We start from the raw sequence: 27,542 nt of genomic DNA on the forward strand, positions 1-27,542 counted from the left end.
ACTAGAATATCAATTTATGAAAAGGTGCATCATTTTTATAATATTTGATTTCTAAGTCCACTACTATGGAAAATATAAAATAAAAAGGTTAGGGGGGAGGGAGCTTTTATTCGGTGGGGGGACCTTCTATTCTCAGATCCACACGGAATAGCCGCGGGGAAGATGATTTTATTCTTACTATTTGCTCAGATAAGTGATGTTTATTCCGAGTAGGATAAGATTGAGATTAATGCCCATGCATTTATCTTGTAGTTTGCGTAAGAAAACAACCCGAGTCCATCAGTCACTCGGATACGATTAGATTCACCCCATGTTTGTTTGTTTGATCCCTCAACTGTTACAACTTTTCTCTCACGTTAGATAATTAATTTATCTAAAAACTTAATATAATATGAGCATCTTTAATCATCTGAGATTAAAGCTAATTAGGTGCCCAAGTGTTAATTAATTTAGACACATTAGTTATAGCCTACAATAACCTTCACGAGGAATGATTCTCTTGGATATGGGAAGAACAACAACAACAACACGTAAGCTAATATAAAATTATATTATTATTGTTAGGCAAATACTTTAATGCATCTTTAAAAATTAAAATTTTAATCCAAACTGTTATAATAGTCAGTTTTTATATTTTAAAATTATATTACGTAAGAAAAAAATTATATTAATTAAAAAGATTTAATTATATGTGACTAACTTCCTAATTTTCTTATTATATCCTTAAATATCTTAACCATTAAATTTTCGTGATAAATAATTAACTTTTCGGAATAAGCGTTCTACGTATTTTTCTTCCGTTGAGATATAATTAAGGCTGCAATCTATCGTCCAAATTGAGCGTACGTCACTTCGTCAGGCCGCATTAGGACGCGTGGCAGACGTAGGTGGTCCAGCTCCAGCCGGCAGAAAGAAATAAGTTGACTAAATAGCCCATGTAGCTTACTTACGTTACCAACCCAATTCGTGTTTCACTAACCATGGATGGATAAGATTAGTGCAACCGAGGGTGCAGAGGATCAACCAGTTCGTATGTTTGTAAGCCGTTTTAGATTAAACCTTTTGAGGTGGATCCCGCATTTAAGGCCACACAAAGGGTATCTTATATTAATATTTAAGATTAGTTACTTCTAAATCCCTTAAATTATAATCCATTTTCAAGCCCTTGTTATTTTTAAAAACATTTTGATTATTCGTCTCTCTAATATCTCTCATATGTTAACATTGTAAACACAAAACATCAAATAATAGTTTTATTCAAAATTTTTTAAATTTTGAGTTTTTGAAACAAAAGTAAAATAGGTCATAAAGAGTCTTCAATTCGTCACGTTATCGGTAACAATTTGACCCCTGAATTTTTCGTTTTGATATAATTAACATAAAATATTAAATATCAAATACATATAAATTTAGCAAACTTAATCTCTACAAATAATAATAAACACATTATCAGTAACAAAATTAATATCCACTATTTAAATAAGCAAATAAAAATTTGTAATTATTCAAAAAAAAATTATGTCAGTAAATGAATATCTGATATTTGTACACGCATATGAAGAATTATATTTAACACGTATCCGTATTCGAGTTTTTTACTCTTATCCTAATTCATATTTTAATTATTTTTTTAAAAAATTCTACCCATATTTAAACTCGTATGTGGGTAGGATAAATTTTGTTTATGCAAATCAAATTGAATAGCGAGTCGGTCTGGAATTATTAGTCCAAACCTATTTTGACCTCTAGAATTAAGACAAAGGTCGGTGATTCAAACTCTTTTGATTTCATATTCTTTTGATTGTTATATGCATATTTTACAATCGTTTTTAGAATTATGTAAATTGTAAACTCTTTTGCGTTTTGGAATACAAATATCTTCATAATATTAATTTTTTTTATCAATATCTTTTGAATAAATCTGCAAATCATATTTCTCTTAAATTTATTGAAAGACCAATTTACTCTTTTCGGTGATCCATCGGAAATTTTACATATTTGTGGATTAATATAATATATTATTATATCCCAAATAAAATAAATACAATAGTCCGTATTAAAATAATTAATAATTCAGGGGTCTATTGTGTTAAAATATCATTATTATTATCTACTCCATTTCATACGGCAGCCAGTCCAACATCATCCACATGTTCTAGTGAGCTGATTGGACCTCTACCCCGGATAAGATAATCCTACGAGAATTAGTTGGAATCATTTTTGCCCGCTTGTATCAGATTTCATACAAGCCGGATTGCAAAGAATCACTTGCCCTCCGGGTAGTAGTCTGTGGGTGTGAGTCAATGACCCTTTGAGGACAAACAGCCAGCCACATGGTTGACAATATCTGAAAGATCGAAAGGGGTAGTTTGGGAAACCAATTTATAGTCTAAGTCCCTCGAGGGCAATCGTGTAATTTGAAGCTTCGGGCCGATCAATTAACCCTTTATCTACTCAGATTCCATTGGTCGCTACGAGCGACTGCCCGCCATGATGCTAGATGGCAATGGCTCGTCATTTCGAACAGACATTTACATATAGCACCTTACATCTCACTGAATAGTGAAAATAAAAGTTTTAAATAAAAAACCACTTATATACAATACAGGGTGTTGTAAGAAAATCTCTCCCTGTCTCTTTTTTGTTTGTAACTTTTATCGAAACTTTTGAGAAGGTATACTTTAAATATATTCCTCTATTGTTAAAAAAATAAAAATAAAATTTATTAGCTAATAATATAAAATTAACTATCAATTCTTAGAAAATATTGATTGGACTGCTCTATCTCTCATCCCACCTAATATTATCACATCGGCTAGTTGAGAGAACGATTTTTCTTCTCTTTCTCTTTAACCCACCATTATCGTTCGCATACATAGAACTTTTTCCTCTTAATTTTGTAAGATATTAATATGTAACTCATGCATCGAAGAAAACACATGATATTAAATATAAGAGGAGAGGGAGAAATAAGATGACTTAGGAAAGAAGATGCAGGTTTGGAAAAAAGGAGGGTAATAACTTTTTGTTCAGCTTTAAAAAAGAAGATGAGAGGACAAAATTATAAAATTAAATATTTTTTAACCTTTACGACGGTATTTAAATATCCGCACATAATTTTTAAATCAGGAAATTCGTGAGCTTAATTGTAGCTTTTTAAAATTCTAAAGAGGTAAAGGTACAAAGTGTAATTAAACTTTTTTTATTAATTAGCCCACATAACCCAGTACCACCTAACCTGCGGCTTGGAGTCTGGAGATTTCAGTTCCTTGGCAGGGGCATTTCCGGCAAAAGGATATATTTCCCGCCTATAAAATAGCGCCCTCGGCCATTCTTTCTATTTTAGCTGCGATAAGAGAGAAAGACCTCGAGTGGGGAAGAAGAGTGGTGAGCTTGCTGCAAGCTTCAGGTCACCGGAATCCTTCTCCGGAACCAGTTATCTCCTCGCCGGCGACGGCGATATCCACGTCGGAGGTGAGGGGTCCTTGGGGCTGAAACTCACCTTCTCCAGCAGCATGATGGGGTTTTCTCTATTCCCGATGAAGACTTCCACTCGTCTCCTGTGGAGCACCAGCTTCTTCCGCCATAAGAACACCTCCTTCTTTTGATCCATCTTCCCCCTTCAATCAAGAAGTGTGTACATATAGATCTCGCCGTTGGATCGATCTGATCTGAAGGCCCCGTGATGGATTCCGGCCGTCTGATCTTCGATTCCGCCAATTCCCACATGCTCCTCTTGAACGGTGGCAATCCGATCTACCGAGGTATTCTATTTGGATCCCATCTGGTCGATTCTACTCGATTTGGTTGCTATTTATAGTTTTGATTCGGTAACTGATGGAGAATTGACGGGGGAGTGGTGAAGGGGGGAGATCTGTGATCGGAATCGAAGAAGGGCGGAGTAAGCGGCCCTTCTTTACGTCCCCGGAGGAGCTTCTCGAAGAAGAGTACTACGACGAGCAGCTGCCTGAGAAGAAGCGCCGCCTCACTCCTGAGCAGGTAATTTCTCCCTCTTAGGAGGAATTTGTCGAAATTTATGTGAAAACTTTTTATGGTTATCATACTGCTATAGATCTAACAAAGAGTAGATCAAAAGATGGCAGAAAGAAAGGTTAAAATCGGTGGTTATTTGAATTTGATGAGATGAATTCCTTGTGCTTTAAATGTTTAGACCAGTGAAATAGGTATTGGATTTAGAGATGGTCGTCTTGAATGAATGCATAAGATGGTGTTCTTATGTTGTGTGATGATGGCAAAAGGTGCATCTCCTGGAGCGGAGCTTCGAGGCCGAGAACAAGCTCGAGCCGGAGAGGAAGAGCGAGCTGGCTCAGAAGCTCGGCCTGCAGCCGCGCCAGGTCGCGGTCTGGTTCCAGAACCGCCGCGCCCGGTGGAAGACGAAGCAGCTTGAGCGCGACTTCGACCGGCTAAAGTCCACCTACGACTCCCTCCTCGCGGACCACGACTCCCTCCTTAAAGACAACGACCGCCTCCGCTCCCAGGTGCGGTGACCTCACCCTTCTCGGTTATCATAAACATTCTTTGCTGGTTATAAAGTAATCCCACTTTCGTAATCAATAATAAGAAGACAAAAAAGGGGGTCAAAATGTAAAGGCATCTATTCTTACCCCCAGGTGATCGCGCTGACCGAGAAGCTTCAGGCCGCGCCGGACGCGGCCGGCGACGTCTTAGCGCTGAATTCAGATGATGAGGTCGCTACGGCATTGCCGAGCGTGGAGGAAACAACTGACGTGGCGGCGGCAGCGTCGGACGTGCAGCTGAAGGCGGAGGACCGGCTGAGCTCAGGATCGGGCGGCAGCGGGGTGGTGGACGCGGAGGCGACCCCGCACCAACTGTTGGATAGCAGCTGCGAGTCGTACTTTCCGGAGGAATACAACTGCGTGGGCCCTGTCGAAGGCGGGTTCCAGTCAGAGGAGGACGGCGGCAGCGACGAGGGGTGCAGCTACTACCCAAACGCCATATTCCCCGAACACCACCACGGTCCGGAGGATGACGGCTCCCAGCTTAATTGGTGGCTTTGGAGCGGGATGCAAAATTCTTTGGCTTTCTCTCCTCTCCCTCTTAATTAAATTAGCTACGTAGTAGCTACCACTTCCGGTGCTTTTACATTCTACAGAGTGTTTAATTATGAGTAATAGTAGGGGTCGATCTGCATGTGTAGTTAATTGTCCCATGTATGTCTGCCTACTGTCGGTGAAAATAAGTGCCGAGGAAAAAGAAAACACTCTTCTTTTCCTGTCCTCCTGCAAAGTTTTTTTTCTATCTGTGAAAGGTCGTGTACTTGTTTCTTTCCCTCTCATCCATTCTGTTATGGACTGTAGATTTTGTGTGCATCTCCCTGCACACGTGCTAGAGCCTAGAGATATTTGTGTCTCTCAATTAATGTTGATTTTATAGGATGCTTAGTTGGGTTATATATAAATGTCTAATTATTTTTCAATATCCATGACAATATGTATTTATTACAGTGAGTGGGTGCACTTTGGTTGATGATGACTGAATTGCTACACTTATCTTCTTCCAATTTGATCTAGTGTCATACTTCTTATGCAACTTGATTTTCTAGGCGTGTAACAGTAATTGAAAAGGTAGCAGCATCCATAGAAAAGATGGTGTTAACTAAAAGCAGCATCGATCCACACATTTGGGCAGGTTCTCTTTTTATGAACAAAACCAATTCGCCCATATTGACTTTGATTCAATCTGACTCTAATCGGTGGATTGAAGTCAGTAAAACTATATATATTTAATAAACCACACTTACAAAAGCCACTCCCCCTTTTTCTCTGATTGGATTTCGAAAAGAAAAGAAAAAAAAAAGAACAAAAAAGAAACTCCTCTCGCCTCGTCCTCCTATATCCCTTTTATCGACAGCAACATCGACACCGGTCTCTCTCCCCGTCTCAATTTCTCCTCGTGCAATCACTACAGTTTCCTTGCAACTATCCTCAACTATACTTGCGCCAAAGCTAGCTGTCGAATTTTGAGTGGCCACGATGGGCTTAAACTTAGGCAAAGATAAGAGCAAAGCACTTTCGATTTGATATATATCTCTCTCACTCTATCTCTAGCTATTATTGGATGTTGATTCGTAGCAATGGCTTTTGGGATAAGTAAACTGGAAAGGGATGGCAGAGAAACAGAGGGCTTATGGCGGGGGGGGACAGGGAGATTGGATGGTTGACAGAGCTATTGGTCCTGTTGTAGAGACAGACATGACTTGTCTCGTATCGTACGATGGCTTGCATTTATCCCATCTCTTGTTGGCCTTTCCAAAGTAGATCTCACTGGATGACTTGTTACGCTTTCTCTCTTTCACACATACGCACATGCGAGGGCTTAAATACAATTTAACTCTCTATTTTCTATCAAAATTACTCTATCTTCTAAATTTTAATTTTATTTCAGTTACTAAGCTATAACCCTTAAATATTGCATTCAAAATTAACGGCGTATATATGTATGTATATATATATATATATTTCAATTTAAAATCATCTTCAACATTCTATCATAATGTTTACTTATTTATTAAACCTTTTTATCATATTCTTTAATGAAATTCACAAGTAGAGATACAAAACAAACTTCATAATATATTAAATATCGGAATATATTATTTGCTTCTTGCTTCCTTTCCATCTTTCATGACGTCCCTCAGCACGTCTTAGGCTTGTTGTGACATTTGAAGGCGACTACCAGGGTCATCTCATTGCCACAGGCTTGTGAGTTGTGTCTAATCTTCTTTAATTGGGGTTCAAATCTGGGCTTTTTGTAGGAGTGGGCCCCCCATTACTTGGGCTTCGGCTCTTTTGGGTAGTCCAATACTTCTTAGGCCGAGTTTTGCACCATGCATGCCTGGGTTTTCTTACAAAGAGTCCAATACTGCTACAATCTGAACCATTTAACAGGAAAGAAAAAAGGATGGATATTGGATAGTGCATCTTTTACATTTTTCACTCATTGGAATGCTGAAACTTATATGATATGAATCTGAATAAAAGATCCCTTTTTAATACTTATTAGATAGCTGTTGAACTCTTTTAAAGATGGAAAAGAAAAAAAAAAGTTTTTTAATTACGATAGTTTCTGTGTCTCCGTACCATGACTCACCTGTGCTCGTTTAGCAGCCCACGAAAATTTCTCCATCCATGGTTGGCTGCCAACTGACAGCATATTCCTGCATCCTAGGCTGCAGACTATCCGGCCGCTTATATTCCAAACAAGACAAGGAAGCAGGTTAATCTCAAATTAAAATAGGACCAACTATTCAGTTCAAAAGAAAGAAAAAGAAGGGATCAACTATCCATCTCATAAAAAAAGAAAAAAAGAAAAGAAAAAGACCAACCAAACCAATCAACTCTAGTAGAATTGATAGGTACCTAAAATTATTTGGTAGTTAATGCTGGCTTAGCTCAATGACTTGACTAGGTAGTGCAGTTAGTTTAAAAAAGGAGCTCGATAGCGCAATGCATTGGAGCAATTTCTGGCCATCGGAACTCAATGCTCGGACACCAAGACTTGGTGGACCGGGTGAGTCGCCGGCTAGCGAGGTGGAAAGGGAACTCACTCACGATGGCTAGTAGAGCTACCTTGGTGCAGACGGTTCTAACTACGATCCCTTATTATAGGATGGCCTTGAGTCTTGACGTGGATCCCGAACGCGATACTGGATGGCATTGATAAGGTGGCTAGATCGTTCTTGTAGGAGAAAGGAAAGGATAAAAGGGGAATGCATCTTATGAGCTAGGAGGCGATCACGAAATGGAAGCTCGAGGGGGGCCTCGGGGTAAGGTGCCTCTGATGGGCTAAGAAGGCGCTTCTCGGGAAGCATGTGCTGAGTGTCCTCAAGAGGTGACCGATCTCAGGTGAGCATTATACTTCACAAATACGGAGAGCTCACGCTATGGCGGGACAACAAGGTGGCTACCGCATCTTGGTTTTGGAGGAGCTTAGTGCAAACGACCAAAGAACTAAGGGAGGGCTTTCAGCGATGTGTCAGAAATGGAAGGGATATCTCGATGCTAGAGGAGTCGTGGCTGGACGAGGTGCCACTACACCGATTGCCATGGTTGGTGGATGTGGATAGCTTTAGCATGGAAACAAAGGTAGCAGAACTCAGACATGAGGGTAGGTTGGACGTGGAGAGACTTGGCAGCAGCTTTGGAAAGGATGTAGCCTTCCTCACTCTCTCTACATGCATGGCAAATGATGAATTGGAAGACTGTTGGGTATGGCCCCCGAGGAGAATGGGGAGGCTAGAACACGGTCAGTTTATAACTACCTCACAAAGGCAGCAATGAAAGTTTTGGATAGGTGGCTTGAGCTGTGGAGGCTGCAAGTTTCACCAAAGGTGAAAATGTTTCTTTGGAAGGTCCTATGGGGGCGAGTCCCTACAAAGCCTATCTTTCTAATATCAACCTTAGCTCGGAGAGGAGTGTGGTCTTTCCGGCCTCTTCCAAGAGACTTGCAACAATCTATTCTGATGCTCGTCACGTGATTGCTGCCGCATTGCTCACGACGCCATCAAAATTCATTCGATTCCTGGCCTTCCAAATCCCCCATAGTCCTGATGCTCGTGCGGTATGATCCGATATCACGGAGAACTTGGAGGCCATAATGGATGGGAACTGGATCATGAGAAGGTGGGACAATGACCAAAGGAGAAATTTCTTGATTAAAGCTACACTTGCATCGGGACTATGGGGGATTTGGAAGGCCAAGAATTGAATGAATTTTGATGGCGTCATGAGCAATGCGAGAGCAATCGCGATGTAGGCGGTGATGTCAACTCACAAGTTCAACCTAATGCTACTTCATAAGTATTTTGGGGCCAACTAGGGATGCTGTCTGCGTCGGGTGGACACTGCCTCCGAGCATTTGTGGAGCACGACTACTAGGGAGGGGTAGGTTATGTGATCAGGAAAAAGGAGAGCTAGTAATGGCTACCACGGATCATATTGCTAACGGCAGTGCTGTTGGGCCTACGGGCTGTCAAGGGGAAGGGAGAGAAGCTCGTCCTGGAAATGGATGCGGAGAAGGTTGTCCAAATTTTGAAAGGGGAAAGGTCTTCGCCTTGGCAACTGCAGGGCATTTTTACTAAGTGCAGGGAACTAACCTTTGCCTTTCGACGGTCAGAATATGCCATATGTATAGGAGAGGAAATGAGGGTGTGGATTGGGCATGTAAACATGGTAAAATCATAGGGTGTAGTGTTACTTCAGATAGAGAGTTCCCCCCACTAGTAGATTTTGAGGCAATCCTGAGGTGGGATAGTCTTGGACCCCACAAGAATTGAATGTAACCTCTAACTATAGCGTCGCCTCCTTCAATTCAAAAAAGAAAAAAAAATGGGGACCAACTATTCAATTCAAAAAAGAAAATGGGACCAACTATCCATCTCAAAAAAAAAAAAAAAAAATGGGGACCAACTATTCAATTCAAAAAAGAAAATATGACCAATTATCTATCTGAAAAAAGAAAAGAAAAGGGACCAACCAACTCTAGTAAAGTTGGTAGGTATCTAAATTTATTTTATGGTTGGTGGTGGCTTAGCTCAATTATTTGACTCAATTGATGATTCGGCGGTGTGGTCGGCTTAGAGGAGTAACTCAGTAGCACGATGTCTTAAAACAATGTCTCGGCCGCAAAAGAAAATACGACCAACCAACTCTAGTAGAGTTGGTAGATACCTTCCCCATAACCAAAGAGGTTCATGGGTTCGACTTCAACCCCAAACAATATTGTGAATTGTTTGGTGATTTGACAGTGCGACGGCTTGGAGCAGGTCTCGGTGGTATTTGATTTAGAATAATTGTTTGACGATACACATAGCTTAAAATCTAGACTAGACAGCTAATTATATCAACTAAAAATTTGATAGGGTCTAAGCGTCTCTATATCTACGGAAGATTAACCCTTCGTCCAGCCCATATCTAGTCTTTAGGCTCATGAATGATAAAAAAAAAACTCAAATTAAAATCCTAACTAAATCAGTTTTACTTGATAAAACATTGATTAAATTATCATTTTATTTTTACTCGGTTAAAATACTTAACAGTTAAATATTTTATTTAAAAATTGAGTGGTGTAAATTATTATAATGAAAAAAATAATTAAAAGTCGGTCTAGTTTGATTAAAAAAAACTCTTAAGGGTTCATTGATAATTTGATATTCAGAAATTACATGGAAGGTGCAGAGGAGTACGATAATGTTTCTGGGAGATTCTGGTGCATGTAGATAGATATCATACTCATCATTAACTCAAATAATAACATCATGCAGTTGGCCATCCATTATCCATATCATCCTTTTTTCTCCCCACATAACTCATCCATCATTCTCTCCACCGTCACGTATGACGATCCACCAACTTCCATAGCCTTCCTCGCCGCCGCCTCCAACTCCTTCGCCCTCCTCGCCGCCGATTTCCCCTCCTCCCCCGCCATTAACATCCTCACCATCTTCTCTACATCCTCCCCTTTAACCAACCCCTCTTTAGTCCCATCACTAGCCCTCACTCTTATCCCCATCCTTAGTTCTTCCACAACGAACTTAGCGTTCAATCTTTGCTCGGCCAGCATGGGCCATGCAAGGATGGGCACACCCATGCACATACTCTCCATCACCGAGTTCCATCCACAGTGACTCATGAACCCTTGGATCGCATCATGCCCGAGTACTTCCATCTGGTCCACCCAATCACGAACCACTTTTCCTCTCTCCCCAACTCGAGTCAAGAATTCGGAGTCGGATCCATCTTTAACCCGCACCACCCAGAGGTAATCAAATCCGGACAGATCTAACCCAACCGCAAGCTCGTGCAACTGAACCGGGCTCAATGCGACCTGGGATCCGAATGCGACGTACAAAACCGGCCGGCTCAGGGCTAGCCGTGAGTCGAGCCATTGGGTTATGTCAGACGGTTTCGTGTTTCGGATCGAGTGCTCGCGGTCGCGGGCGAGGCAGAGAGGTCCGACGCAGAAATTAGGCGATCCGAACCGGTCGAAGTAGACCTTCTCGAGCTCGTAGAAGGAGTTAACGACGTGGCCGCGGCTACTCTTCGCGGCTGCGTGGCACTTAACTACGATGTCCCACATGGGTCCGGTCGGGTCCGGTTCGTCGAAGGGTGGCTCGAGGTCGGCTTTGGTGAGCCGGAGATTGGGGAATGCTTGAACCGGGAAGGATTCGTAAGGGGAGGTCACGCCCGAATGGGGTTTGTCGCGCATTACGACGGCCGAGACGGCGAGAGAGAAGCCGCCGATGCCGTAGAAGACAAGGGTTGGGATGCCGAGCTCGTCGGCAACGGATGGGGCCCAGAAGTGGAATCCGTCGTAGATGAGGAGGGAGGGGGTGGGGAAGGCTGCGGAGGGCGGCGGCGAAGTGGGGGCGGAGGGAGGCGGCTGCTTTGTGGAAGGAAAGGATGAAGGACATGGAAGGGAGGCCGTCGGTGCTCTCGACATTTGGGGGGAGGTCAGGGGGGTTGGCTGGGAAGGGGATGTCGAGGACGGTGGAGTCGGTGCCGGCGAGGGAGCTACGGAGGAAGGGGGAGTTAAGGGGGGTGGTGAAGAAGGTGACGGTGGCGAGACGGCGGCGGTGGAAGAGGTGGGCGAGGTGAACAAGGGGTATGGTGTGACCTTTGGACATGAAGGGAAACATTACTACATGAGGAAGAGGAGAAGTGGAGGAAGGAGGAGACATTCTTTGGTTTTGGGTAAAGCAATTGGTCTCGGTGGTTTTTTATTATGAGGGATGAGCTCCTAGAAGGGTACACTGGTCAAGGTCAATTTCATCTGGTGGCCAACTATATTCCTACTTAGTCTATTAATTAGAAATTTTACCCAATAACACTGTGCACTTTGGTAATTTTGTGATTTATGTCTTGTGGTTGAGATCGAAATGATATTTTCACTAACCATCCTTTGTTCCGGAGTTTATTAAAATTCTATTTAAAAAAGGTCTATCAGATGGGGTGTTAATAATAAAATCCTTAAAATGTAGGGTTTATTTGCAATTCTGCCGATTGCTATTATATTAAATTCTTAATCCAAGAGCATCTATACAAAAATTCCGACGTCATTTGCTGCACTAAAGTAGCTTTCTCTTTGATATGAAATTATATTTTACACGTGTTGTCAGGACGAAGCTTACTTTATCCCCTATTACTCCAAACTTAATCTTTTACTTTTTGTCATTACATTGAATATATTATTAATTAAATTTAAAGATACTTATTAATAATAAAATTGTAAAGGATTATATACGTTTTCAACACATCTAAAATAATATTAATCAAATTTTTAATAATAAAAATATATATTTATTTAATATATTTGTTATATAAAATTTGCTTATTTAATTTTTTATAACTTTGTATCTAACTTAGATTTTCAAATTCAATATATATTAAATATGTCGAAAAAAATAATTGTTATATTTTCGTTTAATTAAAAGGGAGATAAATTATTACGAATAAAACTTGAGGAGGTAAACTAGAATTAGACGTAACCATCCACTGTAGCTATAATAAAAATACTAAACTAATTAATATTTTATGTGTAAAATTTTATTAAACTTAGTCTTTCAATCGTTAATGCAACAAAATATCTAAAGATAAAAATACTAAATTGATGAACAAACATTTTTTTACTAGAACTATAGTAAATTAGAGACCGAACAATAAGTTTGAATAGAAATCTATTTTGATAAAATATATATATAACTGGTCATGTCTGGTCAGAAATTGGGAGGATAAAGTTAAAAGTAGGTTATCTCTGAATCTGATGACAGAGGTGACTTCTTTACTCGCCAAAATTAGTTCTTAATATAATCTTTTATTAATAAAAAAAAGTTAGTCTTCCGCCGTACCAAAAATTTCCGCCGTGACGAATGGCAAGATGGCATCCTACACCGCCAACACTGAAAAGATCTGGTGACAACTTTTCTCCGGTCATTGGTTACAATAATCTACATGCAGCAGCAGCTCTTTCAGAAAAACAACAGTTGAAATGATCTACATACAGCGAATCTTCATGCATACTGCAATAGAAATTATTTCGAGTAGACAAGCATAGACACGACGACTATAGAGATTCACCAGTCATTGATTACAATTCAAAGCCATGCTGGATTATGTAAGGGAGTAACAACTGCCTTGACCTCCAAGTAGCTCTTAAGGCTGTCGATGCCCCTCACTCTTCCTTGCCCGCTCATCTTGTAGCCACCGAAGGGAATTGCGGCATCGAAGACATCAAAGCAGTTGATCCATACAGTCCCAACTTGCAGAGCGCGAGTCAAGGTGTTGGCAGTGTCTAAGTTCTTGGTGAAAACACCTGCAGCCAACCCGTAGCGGGTGGCGTTTGCCCTTCGTATGACCTCGTTAAGATCTCTGTCGTTGTCGACTCAATGTCACAATGTATAATAAATGATTAAGCAAATATAGCAAAGCTATAGCGATTTGGAGAGTATTTACTCACTTGAACTTGAGGATTGACTGAACTGGCCCAAATATCTCCTCTTGAGCTATGACCATTTCATCCTAGAGAACCAACTAGTCTTAGTTAATAAAGACGGCACACAATTTGACTTCCTAAATCTGTTATTTTCATAACTGAATCATACCTGAACATCTGAAAAGACAGTCGGCTGGATGTAATAACCTTTGCTTCCTACTCTGTCTCCTCCTGTTAAGAGGGTAGCGCCACTATCAATGCCAGATTTTATGTAGTGCAAGATCCTGCTGAACTGCACATCATCAATCTGGGAAATGCAACAGGTGTATAATGTCATGCAACAACTATAGATCATTCAAACATATTGCTTTTTCCCAAACAGTGATGTTTGAAAATATCTCATCGATATTCTTGGGAATTCCAAAGAACCTGTAGAAACAGAATTCCAAAATCAAACACGAGAAATGAGTTCTCATGTACCTGTGGACCTTGCTCTACTCCTTCTCTGAAAGGGTCACCGACAACACGCCTGCTAGCACGTGCTTTTGCTTTCTCTACGAACTCGTCATAAACACGTTCATGGACAAATGTACGAGAACCAGCACAGCAGCACTGTCCCTGTAAAAGGAATACAAATCTTACATCATTATGTTCTTCCAAGATTAATGTCAATCTTTTCTAATGTAATTCGTGACAAGTACCTGATTAAAGAACAATGCCGAATGAGCAAGTTCTACGGCTTGGTCGATATCGCCATCATCCATTATGATCATAGGAGACTTGCCTCCAAGCTCTAGTGTAACTTTCTTAAGATTGCTTCTTGCAGCCAATTCAAGAATAATCCTGCCAGTATTGGTTGATCCAGTAAAAGCAATCTACAAAGAAGGATAAAAGGTCAGTAAGGAGAAAAGTAGGATCAGGGAGAAATAAGTAGAATTCCCCCGGTGAATAACCAGACTCTACAATTTGTCACCCTGAGGACCGGCATACTTGGTACTCTACAGATAATCCAAATGCCAAGATAAAATTCTCTCACATATAGCCCTAAACCATAACAACAGAGTAAGGCAACAGATAATCAAGTTGCTTTGGTACAAGTGATCACATCCTTGTATATAAGATTGTCTTCAAATTTTACATAAAAATGCCCATAAATTTCATTAGAGCTCGTGACTCCAGTAATTGCAGGTAACCCGACTTAAATTATCAACTTCTCATGAAAATGGTGGTTGTTTCTTATAGTGTGTGTATCCTTCTCTCACTGCCCCTTGGCAATCCAAAGTAGAAAAGTTACTCGGATCTTATTGTTTTATATAGAGTTACTCATATCACACATTTATTGAACTAATTAGTAATTACTGCAACTACAACTTGATCAACTGGAAAAACAAGAAAATAGGCATTGACTCTCAGCCTGGATCAACTTGGACATAGGCATCACGAGGCATGAACGATAATGACAGTCTATATGCATGGAAGACTGACCACTGTTTGTTTACTAGCAAATTACAGTACAGGACCGAAGGAATGAATTCTGTGATTACCTTGTCCACATCCATATGACTAGCAAGAGCAGCACCAGCAGAAGGGCCAAAACCAGAGATAACATTCAAAACACCATCAGGTAGTCCAGCCTAAAATATTAGCTTCAGCCAAATCATTGAGTAGAATAAACAGTATAGAGAAATTCTCCTAATCTCTTAAACTAGTACAATTTGTATTAAACCAAATTTGCAGAATAAGAAGCATATTATGCATATAATCCTAACTGCAGCAATCAAACCTACAGTTGAGATAGATACACAAGCTCAGCAGGGCAGACTTGAAGAAACAATCTCATTAAGGAATGCCACTGCAGCATCTTAGCACCTATGCTAAGAATCACCTTAAGTGGTTAAGCCTACCTCATGCAACAACTGCGATGCGTAAAGAGCAGATAAAGGAGTTTGTTCAGCAGTCTTTAGTACAATGGTGTTTCCACAAGCAAGTGCAGGGCCGATCTTCCATGCGAATATAATAAGTGGAAAGTTCCAAGGGATGATTTGCCCTGCAACACCTATTGGCTCATGCAAGACTTGCACATGATGCGGACCATCAGCTGGCACAACAAGTCCATGTATCTTATCTGCCCAACCTGGAGGGTTCAAAAAGGCAAGTTTTATACATCATATAATTTTAGTAGACAAAAGACATAGATAAAAAAAAAGTGCAGGCTTGGCCACTATTACTATTATGCCTTACCAGCATAATAGCGCATCAGACGTGCTAACTTTGGAACTTCAATGCGGGCAGTTTGTTCATAAGTCTTTCCACTATCCCAAGTCTCAAGTGCTGCAAGCTCATCGTTGTGTTTGTCGATCAAATCTGCAAACCGGTAAAGTATGCGAGATCTTTCCTGGAAGAAAGGTTTTCAGGATGACAAGCAGTCTCTAAATGCTGGGAGAGTGCTCAGTAAAAATAAGTCTTAGGAGTTTACATAGGGTGTCATCTTTGGCCATGGTCCTTCATCAAATGCCTTACGAGCAGCGGCAACAGCACGATTGGTATCTTCTACATCTCCTTCGGCAACATGAGCAATCACTTCCCCAGTGCGAGGATCTGAGGTTGGGAATGTCCTACCTGTGGAAATTTTTTAGCACATTCATATTAAGAATTAGCATACACTATGTGCCTATGCCCACATCGACGATAAATCAACAATAAGCTAAACAATATACCTGATACTGAGTCCACAAACTGCCCATTAATAAGAAGTTGTGTGTAGCTGACTTGAACTGGCGGTGTAATAGGTTCTTCCGTTGCTGCCGCTGTACTAAATTTTCCAATAATCCCTGACGACAAGCCCGATGCTCTATCTGATGAATTGAATGCCGATGTTATGATACATGTCAAGATGGAAGATTTTTTTCCCAATTACGCAAGCAGTGATCAAATGTGAATCGTAATGTAAAACACAGGCCCATTCTTGGTCAAAAATGCCCAACTCTACAAAAATATTTCATCCCATGTGATAGTTTAGTTCTATCTGGAATATAATATACTAAACAAGCACCGGATAACCCTGGCATCCCGAATACCAATATCTGCTGTTCTAGAAAGCCAAATCGGATTATCTTATATATTTTTTCCGGTTCCCAGATCAGGCATCAAAAGAATCACTCAATCAACTAAATTTCTAATTAAAATTCCAAACTTTCTTCAAGCATCGTAATCTGCTGCCGATGAATTAAAAATCCAGAAAAAGATCTACACCAATATCGTATCTTTATTCAAAGAAAAAGGAAAACGAAAGCAAACAAGAAAAGCTGCACGACAACTCCGAGGTGGGAGCTTTATTTACCAAACGAGCAGAAACCTCAAAGACCAAAAGGAAAAGTAAAGAACAAAGGAGAGATGAAACAAATCTGAGCTAAAAAATAGAGCAGTACTCACCTCCTCGCAAAAGAGAAGGAATGGAAGCGCGAGGAGAAGCGTAAAGGCAACGAGAGAGAAGAGAAGACGCCATTCTTCGAGCCATCGCCATAGCTTTTACTACCCAAAGCTCAAAACAAATGTACTCCTCGGATCTCTGCGATTCTATCTGCACCTTCGAGTGTATTTATGATAGATGCTAGAAAGAGTTCGAGAGCAAGGGTGATAAAGGGCTCCCTCGAAAATAAAAGAAAACAGAGGGGGAGTTTTGCAAACAAATTTTTGGATTTTTTTTAATTTTCGATCTGCACCCTCGAATCTCCATTTCAGGATTATCCTGCGTCCAAAGCATTTAGCTATTTCTTATTCCCAGGCATTCAATATATGGCTGCCAAGTATAGGACTGCATAAATTTCCTGCATTGATTCTGCAGGCAATCCAATACCCTAAGGTTGATATTATTAACTTTTGTTATAGTTTTAGTTTCATTAACCTACCTTTAAATATAGTTAGATGGCATTATTAAGCAAAAGAGCTCATTAATACTGTATAGTGGTTTCCAATCATGGTTCATATCTGTGGACAATGTCACTAGTGTGCTAGTTTGGACGGCCATCCAGAAGTTGCACCATTTCACTGGAGAACTTAAATTGTCCAAAGATTGGAAGCCCATCCATACGTGCATGCACTTCTATTTCCCAAATTGTGAGTGGTATTATGAAAATGTGCATGGATATCGTTACTCTCTATAGTGGAGGTGGAGATGATCTTTCTGAGGACGTGCTCCATTACTCAACTTGATTCAAGAAAAAAATATCGAATTCTGATTCCTGTTAAAAATATTTGGGCCTAATTTGGGCTCAAGTTAAGTTTAGGCCCACCGCTAATGATCCCTTGGGCTGGGCTCAAGTTAAGTTACTCAATCTTTCGTTTTGTTGCAGCATCTGTAACCGGGCTACCGTCCTCTCTTTTTTCAAATTTCAAACTTATCCTCTAAAAGTATACAATAATTTTTTTTAATTCTGTTTGTATATTTTTATATACTAAATTACTAATTAATTAAATTTAGTTTTACTAATTAACTTTTAATAAAATACTACTGTTAAAAAATATCTTCAAAATAAATGTCAAACTATATAAATATCATATTATTTAATAATTAATTTTATCTTTCCAAATTCCAAACATACACTTCTTATTCCCCTTCCATTCAACTTTTAAAATAACCAAACATATTCCATTAAAAAAACTTATGATTAAATCATAAAAATTTCACTATCATGGTTAGCTAAGCATTTGGAGTTGACCTAATTACCTAATTTTTAGAAGATGACAGGGGATATCTCTTCAGAATCTTGTCAAATTCTACTTTTGTTGGCCAACCAAGGAGATGATGTTACTGAAGCCTAATCTATAGAGACAAGCTCTTATATTTGCAACACCAAATTTAATTATTAATCCCTCGTTTATCTTTGAAATATTAGAGGCCATCATCACCTAGTTTTGTCTTCAAATTTAGAGGAATAATTGATTGACATGGAAGAGTTTGCTCGATCTAATAGTCATATGGTCAAAACTCGGCCCCACGTGTCGGGCCATCTACAAATCCACGTTGACTGCGTGGCAATGATACTGGAATTACAAAATTATTTTAAATTATACTTTATAGTGCGAGAGGTGTTACATGTGCTAAATATCATCGGTCTCAGATCCATCACCTCTTAGCCCTTACAAATTATATTACTTCTATTTTATAATATAAATATTATTTTAAAATTTTAATAAATTATACTTTATATTTTATCTATTTTGTGATTTATATCGTATATTTGAGAAAGTTAATCTGATTCCTCTCTTTTTTATATATGTATATATCATTTAACATTTTATTTGGGCTAACTGATACTAAATAATCCTATGTTATAAGACAAATATTATTTATTATATCTCATATAATATATAAATTTTTTTTAATATTTATCTTATCAATCTACTTCATGTCAAATTCAAAAATATTTAATTACATGACTCGATTTATAAATAGTAAAAATATAAGGTGTAAACTATAATTTCGCTAAAAGACATCATATTATATAGAAAATATTCTATTATTTAAGAAGTTTGTAATTCGATATTTTTTTTTGTCTAAAGGATACTAAATATTCCTGTTTTATAAGACAAATATTATTAATTAAATTATATCTCATATAATATACTATTTTTTTTCTTAATGTCTATCTTATTAATCTCAAATTAAAAAAAAAAATTCTTAAAGTAAATCTCTCATCTTGATAATATTTCTATTGTATTCTACGTGTGAATGAGACCTTAATTTTATATAATTGTTTGATAAAATATTAAGGATTAGACCTTAATTAAAAACTATACATATTCCATTATTAATTTAGCATACTTTTTCATGCATTTATTGAGGCTAATATTCCCAACTTTTTATGAATAGAAAGTGATGTATGCCTCACTGCCGGGTCATACATCCTAATCCGATTTTATTATAATATCTTCGACTCTGTGCCTTCTCTTTTAATTATATCGCAACTATTGTAAAATAATTGGGAATTGGGAACATTCTTAGATTCCTCGCAGCAACCAAAGTTATATTTAAGCAACCATATAATTAATTATTATTAAATTTTTTTGTTTGACTTTTTCTTTCTTTTTTCTTTTAAAGAAACCAATCGATAAATACTTTAATACAATTACGTTACACGAGTATACATAATCTAAACTAAATAATTATATTGAGTTAGTTGGCATACTCTATTGAGATCACTAGTATATATATATATAGATTTGTCAAAGAAGCTTCCAGAAAGATGGGTCGATAACTTAATATGGACGGCTATAGCTCAGACGTGGCAGAAGATTACAACAGTCGACAGTAGTAGGCAAAGGTGTCGATATTAACAAGTAAATCTCATAAGATTAAGCGAATAAGATGCTAAAAATGGGATTACAAAGTAGAGAAATATGTCATTAGATTGGATGGTCAATATTCACATCACATTCTTTGTGCAAACTTTAAGCAGCAGATGCCCGCCCAATCGATGAAATTTCTATCCGAATCCTATGCATACTGTACTCATCATGCCTTTTCCTTTCAAGTCTGTTCTTTTTGGTGCATATCCTTTTCAAATTTGTATTCATCTCTGGCTTTTATAAATGACCAAATCACTTTACATATCCATTTGTTCAAAGTACAATGTTTGTCAATTCACTATATATATATATATATATATATATCCACAATTTTTAAAACAAAGATATTTTAATTATTGGACATTCTTTATCTATTTTTTTTTTCCTGAAAAAAAACTTTCTTTAGGTGGCTTTTAGTTACATGCTTGTGTATGAATTTTATTGATTTATTTTGACGGGCAATCCTAAGATTTCAGTCTTTCAAAAAGGCCACAAAAATAAAATAAATTTATAACCACAAATCCACAACCATGGCGATGGGAATCTTGAGCCCACTCACTAAACGGTTAAAAGGAGCACCCACCTATCAACTTGCCTGATAAATAATCTTCACGACCTATATCTCTCCCTTTCATCACTCACCGAGTAAAAGAAGAGAGAGAGAGAGAGAGAGAGAGCCTTTTTTGGTTTTGGTTTTGGTTTTGGTTTTCCCGTTTGTTATCTTCTCCCATCTTTGAGGTCTCTAAAAACTCCTTCCCTTGATAAGCTCCGATAAACGGTTTCTTCTTCTGTTCTCGACGAGTGAGACCAAAATAATTTTAACTCTCTTGATGGGAAGAGAAAGTGGTGTTATATAGACCAAGAACTAGAAGCCAAGGTTTGTCCACCTTCTACAAATTCTTCTATCTCCTCCGTATCCTCGTGTCCTAAGTCCTCCTCCCTCTTCTTCGTTACCTCCGGCAAACCTGCTTCGTTGTTGCTCTACTGTTGTAATTTACTAGAGGAAGAGGCGTTTTCTCGTTTTGGGTTTCTTTCCATGAAGAGGAGGAGAAACGGGTTTTGAAGGATTTTAACTCCTCCGGGGATGGATCTCGAGAGCGGGCGCGCCGCCAGTACGGCCAAGGTGAAATGGGTTTCTTTCTTTCTCCATAAAGTTGCGTTATTGAAATGGTTGTGGATTTTTATGGGGTTTTGAGCTCGAAAGGGGGGATTTTTGATGGGTTTTGTTGGTCGCAGAGGGAATCTTGGAGGGAATTCTTGACGCTAGCCTACCAAAGTCTTGGTGTGGTTTATGGCGACCTCAGCACTTCGCCTCTCTATGTCTATAAGAGCACCTTTGCTGACGACATCGAGCACTCTGAGGGCAATGAGGAAATCTATGGAGTTCTCTCCTTTGTGTTCTGGACCCTGACCCTAATTCCTCTGTTTAAGTATGTCTTCATAGTGCTCCGAGCTGACGACAATGGCGAAGGCGGCACCTTTGCGCTTTACTCCCTTATCTGCCGCCATGTCCGCATTGGCCTCCTTCCCAGTGGCCAGCTCATTGATGAGGAGCTCTCGGCCTACAAGAAGGGGGACGGCAACATCAATGGCAACCATCTCCCCGGGGGACCCTCAATTGCCTCTGCTAGTGTCTCGACTGCGTCTAGGATTAAGAAGTTGCTTGAGAAACACCATGTTCTGCAGAGGTTGCTGCTGATTTTTGCATTGCTTGGAACTTGCATGATGATTGGCGATGGCGTGCTCACTCCTGCAATCTCCGGTTATTTTATGTTTCTTTATGTAGTTAAATTTCTCATTCTGGGTGGTGTAAATGATATTTATGTATCATCTATTAATCCTGTGGTATTCTTTGTTGCTGGCAGTTTTCTCAGCAGTCTCAGGGCTTGAGCTTTCTATGTCGAAGGAACAGCACCGATGTAAGCGAAACTTCTTTTTATTGAATGATGTTCTGATTATTAGGAGTAAGGGGAAAATTTGACCAAGTTGGTGATGGTTCATGACAGAGTATATGATATATTATCATCAGGTTTGATTTTATATCAATTTGGTTTTTAGTCAGTTGACTCAATTATTGAAGGCGGCACGAGAACAGTTGTTCATGTGTGTTGTTTTTACTTCTATACAGAACTCTGATTAGTGGTGACATGCTGCTTAACTATTTTGATCTTCCCAGTTCCCACTATCCGTTTATCCCCAAGCATGCCAAGTTCGATTGTTTTCCAGTTATGTTTTATGTTTACCATAGTGATCATTATGGAGCTAATATTTGTTCTGTTGAGAAATCTCAATATTTATGTTGATCCCTAACTTGATTTTTTATGTAGGATTATTGTTACTTTAGACTATTTGGATTTGTTAATATGGATGTGATGATCTGGATGAGCCTTGATTAGATTTGAATACTAATCTCTGCCGCCAATAATTTTATCTGCTTAAAGCTTTGGTGTTCTTTGAGGATTTTTTGTGAACAGTTAATCATTGTAAGCCTGGCAATGTCATTTTCTAATCAATCATGTTTGTGTAGTTGTATGTTAACCCAAATGTTTAGCTAATTGTAATATTCTCAATTTTAACCAAGGTCATGTGATGTGATTCACAGTGTTGTTTAATTACAGACCATGTTGAAAAAGTAGATTGAGTTCAATTTGATTATAAGCAAGAGAATAAACATGATGCAACCCACAGACTGTTTTGCCTAAACCCCATTGTGAACTTTCTCGTCAATTCTTAGGTCAAAAAATGCATCCACTTAAGTAAATGAATTATTGAGTTAATAACATCAATGCTATGATTATCCTGTGGTAGTTTTTTTTTCTGACTCCAGAAATCATCGACTACATTTAAGTACTAATATATGAGAGTGTAGTTTGTTTAATTTTACTTTGTCGGTGATAAACGAATGGATGGTCTTTATGCTTGCCAATATGAGCATGTACATTCATATTTAGTTAATTTCCATTGTCAAGTTTGCATTCCTCCATTTAATGGGTCATTCTGTTCATTTATTTAATATTTCAAATGCATTGGCATGCAGATGTGGAGGTTCCTGTGGCATGTTTCATATTGGTGTGCTTGTTTGCCCTGCAACATTATGGTACTCACAGGGTAGGGTTTCTTTTTGCACCAATCGTTGTCACGTGGCTTCTATGTATCAGCATCATCGGTGTTTATAACATTGTTCATTGGAACCCACATGTATATCGAGCCCTCTCCCCATACTACATGTACAAATTTTTGAAGAAGACTCAGACAGGAGGATGGATGTCACTTGGTGGAATCCTACTTTGCATAACAGGTATTGAAAATTATTTGTCTGTTTGTGTTTACAGATACATATTTTGCGTGCACAAGATTATATTGACACCTTTTGGTTTTCAGGCTCTGAGGCTATGTATGCAGACCTGGGACATTTCTCACAGTTATCAGTAAAGGTATGAGACAATGGCAACTTCTAGCATGGGATTACATCTTTTGCTGCATTTTTCAACTGCTAAATCTCTTGCTTCTCAGTTCTTATTGGAGTCAGATTTTAATACTGTACATTCCTAGACAAAAAGCACAATATATACTTTACATGATTGTGTCCTTAGCTTTTGATATCATTGTTATATGAACTACAGTTTGACAACTATAAAAGGATTAGTTAGAAAAGAAAGATAAAATGTTTTAACTGCACGATCAAGTGTATTTTAGTGAAATGATTGCATTGAGGCTAATGCCACATTGCATATGTAGTTGTGATTGGAAACATTAGTTTGCTTCAATGATAAAGTTGATTTAATCATTCTAGACAAATTTCATGATGTACTTACCAACTGTACAACCGTTCACTTTTAACTCTTTGCATAGAAAGCTCCCATTAAATTAGTTCCCCCATGGAAAAGGATAAGATGCAAGGATTCCAATTTCCTAAATTAAAGCAGCTCCTCTTATGGTAGTGTTATCTTATACCTGCTTCCTGTCATTTTAAATGTACTTACTTTAATAACACTGCATCTTGAGATGAGTTAGATATTGCGATTTAAAGATTGAGAATTGATTTTACAGAGCAAAAAGCACTATTAACAGCGCAACTATAATTAAATGGTAAACACACCCTTGTTTATGTTTCTCTCCCTCTTATGGTAGTGTTATCTTACACCTGCTTGCTGTCATTTTAAATGTACTTACTTTAATAACACTGCATCTTGAGATGAGTTAGATATTGCGCTTTAAAGATTGAGAATTGATTTTACAGAGCAAAAAACACTATTAACAGTGCAACTATAATTAAATGATAAACACACCCTTGTTTATGTTTCTCTCCCCCATCTCCAACCCTATATTGTATTTTGAAAATTTTCTATGTAGATAGTATTTTGTAGATAACTATATTTGGTAACACTGTAGTTATCTATGATGGGATATATTTCCAGATTTTTTCCCCCTGTTTCCTCAGCGGAAGCCCCCTGTTTCCTCAGCGGAAGATATTATAAGTTGTTTGCAACATTAATACATAATAAACATCCATCAGCATTTTTTTCTGAATATTGCCTGAATTGTGGATGTTAATAACCAAATTATAGAGAATGTCAGGAACAGGAGTCAGAGATAGATCATTTCTGAACGTGCTGCCTTTTTCGTTACCATCTCTTGCAGTAGGATTACAGAAGCGTCTTTCTTTTTCTGCAGCATTTTGTTTTATTGTGGACATTCACTTCATTAAATCTTTTATGATATTGTGTTGGATGCTTTGACTTCACGATTAGTTTCTAAAATAATCAGTGTTATTAGGTTAAAATTACTGCTCGTCCCGTTTCCATTAGTCATTAAGGATATTAAGCTAGATCTTTAACTAAACATAACTTGTCTGCAGGTTGCTTTTACTTCTGTTGTTTATCCATCCCTCATCCTGGCGTATATGGGACAAGCTGCTTATCTCTCACAGCATCACACAATTGACCATATTGGGTTCTATGTCTCTGTGCCAGGTACTGTATGTTATCTTAACATCTTTGAATCTTTTTTGAAGAGTACAGAAATGTAATATTTATTTTTCCACGCTGTTGATATATATAATTTTCTCTTTCTAGAACAAATCAGATGGCCAGTTCTGGCAATAGCTATACTTGCTGCTGTGGTGGGAAGCCAAGCAGTCATTACTGGTACTTTCTCAATTATCAAGCAATGCTCCGCATTAGGTTGCTTCCCCAGGGTGAAGATAATGCATACATCATCCAGTATGCACGGGCAAATATACATCCCAGAGATCAACTGGATGTTGATGATATTGTGCTTGGCTGTCACTGTTGGCTTTAGAGACACAAAGCGCTTGGGAAATGCATCAGGTAATCATTAATTTTTAGGTGTAATGGTTTTTAAATTTGGAATTGCTCTTTTAATTTTTGGTTTGAATTGGAGTATATTGTTTTCTTGGTTTTGTATTTCCTCTAAATTTAGTAATGGCTATTGTTCTTCTGTCTGAGTACTAGGGTTCGATGATAATTCTATCTTATATCTGTGTTTATCTTCATATGTATCCACACTCCATATGTGTCTACTGCACACTTGTTCAATATTTCAATACATACTTGTTCAGTGGCATATTGGCATTGATATGGTGGAATATTTTGGTACATCCTCCTTCTGAGCCTGTGCTGAAACTAGCATGCTAATTCAACATGGGGTGTGCCTACATGTGTGCCTGTGGTCACGTACCATGCAGATGACACGGGGTCGTCCCACGATGCCACAATATCAATTTGTTCCCTTTTTCCTTCTTCAAAATAGTAGCTAGTGAGTTAACCTATAAAAACTTCAGTTTTCAGGTTCATCAACTTCATCCACATCCTTAGGTTGGTGTTTTAAGTTGAATTGACTGCTTATAGAGTCTTATAGAGCTTGAAATTCATTTCCTTTTGAATAACAGTATAACACTCAACTTGTGATAATCCTATCTCAACGAACTCATTTTCTAGTTAGCAAGAGATAGGGAACCCTCTCCTTTAAATTATTGTTTTCTTCTCGCAAAGATTTCTCCATTCGCTGGAGTTGCTTATGACATCATTTTGGTTCTTGCAACAGGGTTGGCAGTTATAACTGTAATGCTGGTTACCACCTGCTTGATGTCCCTTGTGATTGTCCTATGCTGGCACAAAAGTATATTCCTTGCTCTGTGCTTCCTCCTCCTCTTTGGCACTATTGAGGCGTTCTACTTTTCAGCCTCTCTCATCAAGTTCCTTGAAGGAGCATGGGTTCCTATTGCCCTTTCCTTCATGTTCATGATCATCATGTATATTTGGCATTATGGCACACTCAAGAAGTACGAGTTCGATGTGCAAAACAAGGTTTCAATAAGTTGGCTCCTCAACCTCGGCCCTTCCCTTGGGATTGTTCGTGTACGAGGCATCGGACTCATACATACAGAGCTTGTTTCTGGAATTCCAGCCATCTTCTCCCACTTTGTGACCAATTTACCTGCATTCCATCAGGTATACAGGCATAAACACTCTTCAAGATTTAATTTGTTTTCATTTCTTTATTCTATAATTTATTTAATTTGTTGTCATTAGGTTCTCATCTTCCTTTGTGTCAAATCAGTCCCTGTGCCATATGTCCAACCCGAGGAACGTTTCCTCGTAGGCCGCATTGGCCCCAAGGAACATAGAATCTATAGGGTTATCGTCAGATATGGTTATCGCGATGAGCAGAAAGATGACTCAGCATTTGAGAAGGACCTAATTAGTGGCATTGCGGAGTTCATCCGCTCTGGAGGATCTGATCGCAATTACTTTATAGAAGACGCGGAGAAGTCTTGTGAGAAAATGACAGTTGTTGGGATAGGGCACCATCTATGTGAAGAGGATGTTGAATTTGAGGAAGCACCTGGACCATCGGATCTGGCGATGCGGTCCCCTGTGATACTACCCAAGAGAAAAAGAGTGAGATTTTTATTGCCCAAGAGCCCTCAGTTGGACAGTGGGGTACGGGACGAGTTGCAAGAGCTAATGGAAGCAAGAGAGGCTGGCATGTCCTTTATACTTGGGAATTCATACACAAGAGCAAAGAATGGATCTGGTTTTATAAAGCGTTTAGCAATCAATTACGGATATGAGTTCTTACGGAGAAACAGCAGGGGCCCTGCCTATGCTGCTACAATACCCCATGCTTCTACCTTGGAGGTGGGGATGGTGTACCATGTCTGAACTTTCAAGGGTAGTTGTATAAATCTTCATGTGTATAACAAAAGTTAAGTTCATCTTCCCATATCATTGTGGTCGATCGACAAAAACCTTTGACTGTCAAAAGCATGGGAAGGGCTGACGGCGGCAAAATTTTTGGGAAAAGATGCATTCTTTGTATATAGCTTTTTTTTTTCTCTTTCCCTTTCTACTCTCTTTTAGCTTTTGTTGATAGAACTTTGTCGGTGCTGGTAAGAGTTGGAAGAGTTAATAGCAAGAGAGTAACAGTTTTGTTGTTTCTAATGTATTATTGTATGTTCAGAAAATATTAACATTGTTTGACAAGAATCCAACGAGTGTTATTTTACTCAAATTTTGCTGCTTCACTGTTCTATTCTATGTGCCGCACGGTACGTTATGAATCCTATTGATGAAAATGATCATGAGTCATGACTCAATTTACCATAGGGATTGAAAAGAAAATCTGAATTACTTGTGCTGTAACTTTCATTCGATTCTATATGGACACTTTCAAGACATGAAGAGTAATCCTGATGGTAT

General features: G+C 38.7%; 4 protein-coding genes across 4 annotated transcripts; 2 read left to right on the plus strand and 2 right to left on the minus strand.

The window, feature by feature from the left end:
• The first annotated feature begins 3,339 nt into the window (after positions 1-3,339).
• LOC140800180 (homeobox-leucine zipper protein HOX16-like) lies at positions 3,340-5,458 on the plus strand. The gene is made up of 4 exons (XM_073154846.1): positions 3,340-3,764; positions 3,866-3,999; positions 4,260-4,499; positions 4,632-5,458. The coding sequence occupies exons 1-4, from the start codon at positions 3,686-3,688 to the stop codon at positions 5,085-5,087; spliced, it is 909 nt and encodes a 302-aa protein (XP_073010947.1). The 5' UTR covers positions 3,340-3,685; the 3' UTR covers positions 5,088-5,458.
• Positions 5,459-10,149: 4,691 nt separating this feature from the next.
• Positions 10,150-11,924, minus strand: LOC140799579 (UDP-glycosyltransferase 90A1-like). The gene has a single exon (XM_073153958.1). It carries the CDS (start codon positions 11,479-11,481, stop codon positions 10,324-10,326), a length of 1,158 nt encoding a protein of 385 aa, XP_073010059.1. The 5' UTR covers positions 11,482-11,924; the 3' UTR covers positions 10,150-10,323.
• A 1,014-nt stretch (positions 11,925-12,938) lies between these two features.
• On the minus strand, positions 12,939-17,121 carry LOC140800029 (aldehyde dehydrogenase family 2 member B7, mitochondrial-like). Its single transcript, XM_073154656.1, has 11 exons — positions 16,903-17,121; positions 16,188-16,325; positions 15,947-16,089; positions 15,712-15,865; positions 15,375-15,604; positions 15,015-15,104; positions 14,172-14,345; positions 13,951-14,088; positions 13,640-13,777; positions 13,495-13,556; positions 12,939-13,406 (listed from the first exon to the last, which is right to left on the minus strand). The coding sequence occupies exons 1-11, from the start codon at positions 16,991-16,993 to the stop codon at positions 13,133-13,135; spliced, it is 1,632 nt and encodes a 543-aa protein (XP_073010757.1). The 5' UTR covers positions 16,994-17,121; the 3' UTR covers positions 12,939-13,132.
• Positions 17,122-20,465: 3,344 nt separating this feature from the next.
• LOC140800331 (potassium transporter 25-like) lies at positions 20,466-27,354 on the plus strand. The gene is made up of 9 exons (XM_073155063.1): positions 20,466-20,941; positions 21,055-21,580; positions 21,684-21,737; positions 22,856-23,116; positions 23,200-23,252; positions 24,677-24,791; positions 24,894-25,148; positions 25,885-26,291; positions 26,373-27,354. The coding sequence occupies exons 1-9, from the start codon at positions 20,903-20,905 to the stop codon at positions 27,003-27,005; spliced, it is 2,343 nt and encodes a 780-aa protein (XP_073011164.1). The 5' UTR covers positions 20,466-20,902; the 3' UTR covers positions 27,006-27,354.
• The last annotated feature ends 188 nt before the right edge of the window (positions 27,355-27,542 follow it).

This window comes from Typha latifolia, chromosome 13 (genome assembly GCF_019914945.1).
Source record: "Typha latifolia isolate L0001 chromosome 13, TyphaL0001v2, whole genome shotgun sequence".
Lineage (NCBI taxonomy): Eukaryota > Viridiplantae > Streptophyta > Magnoliopsida > Poales > Typhaceae > Typha > Typha latifolia.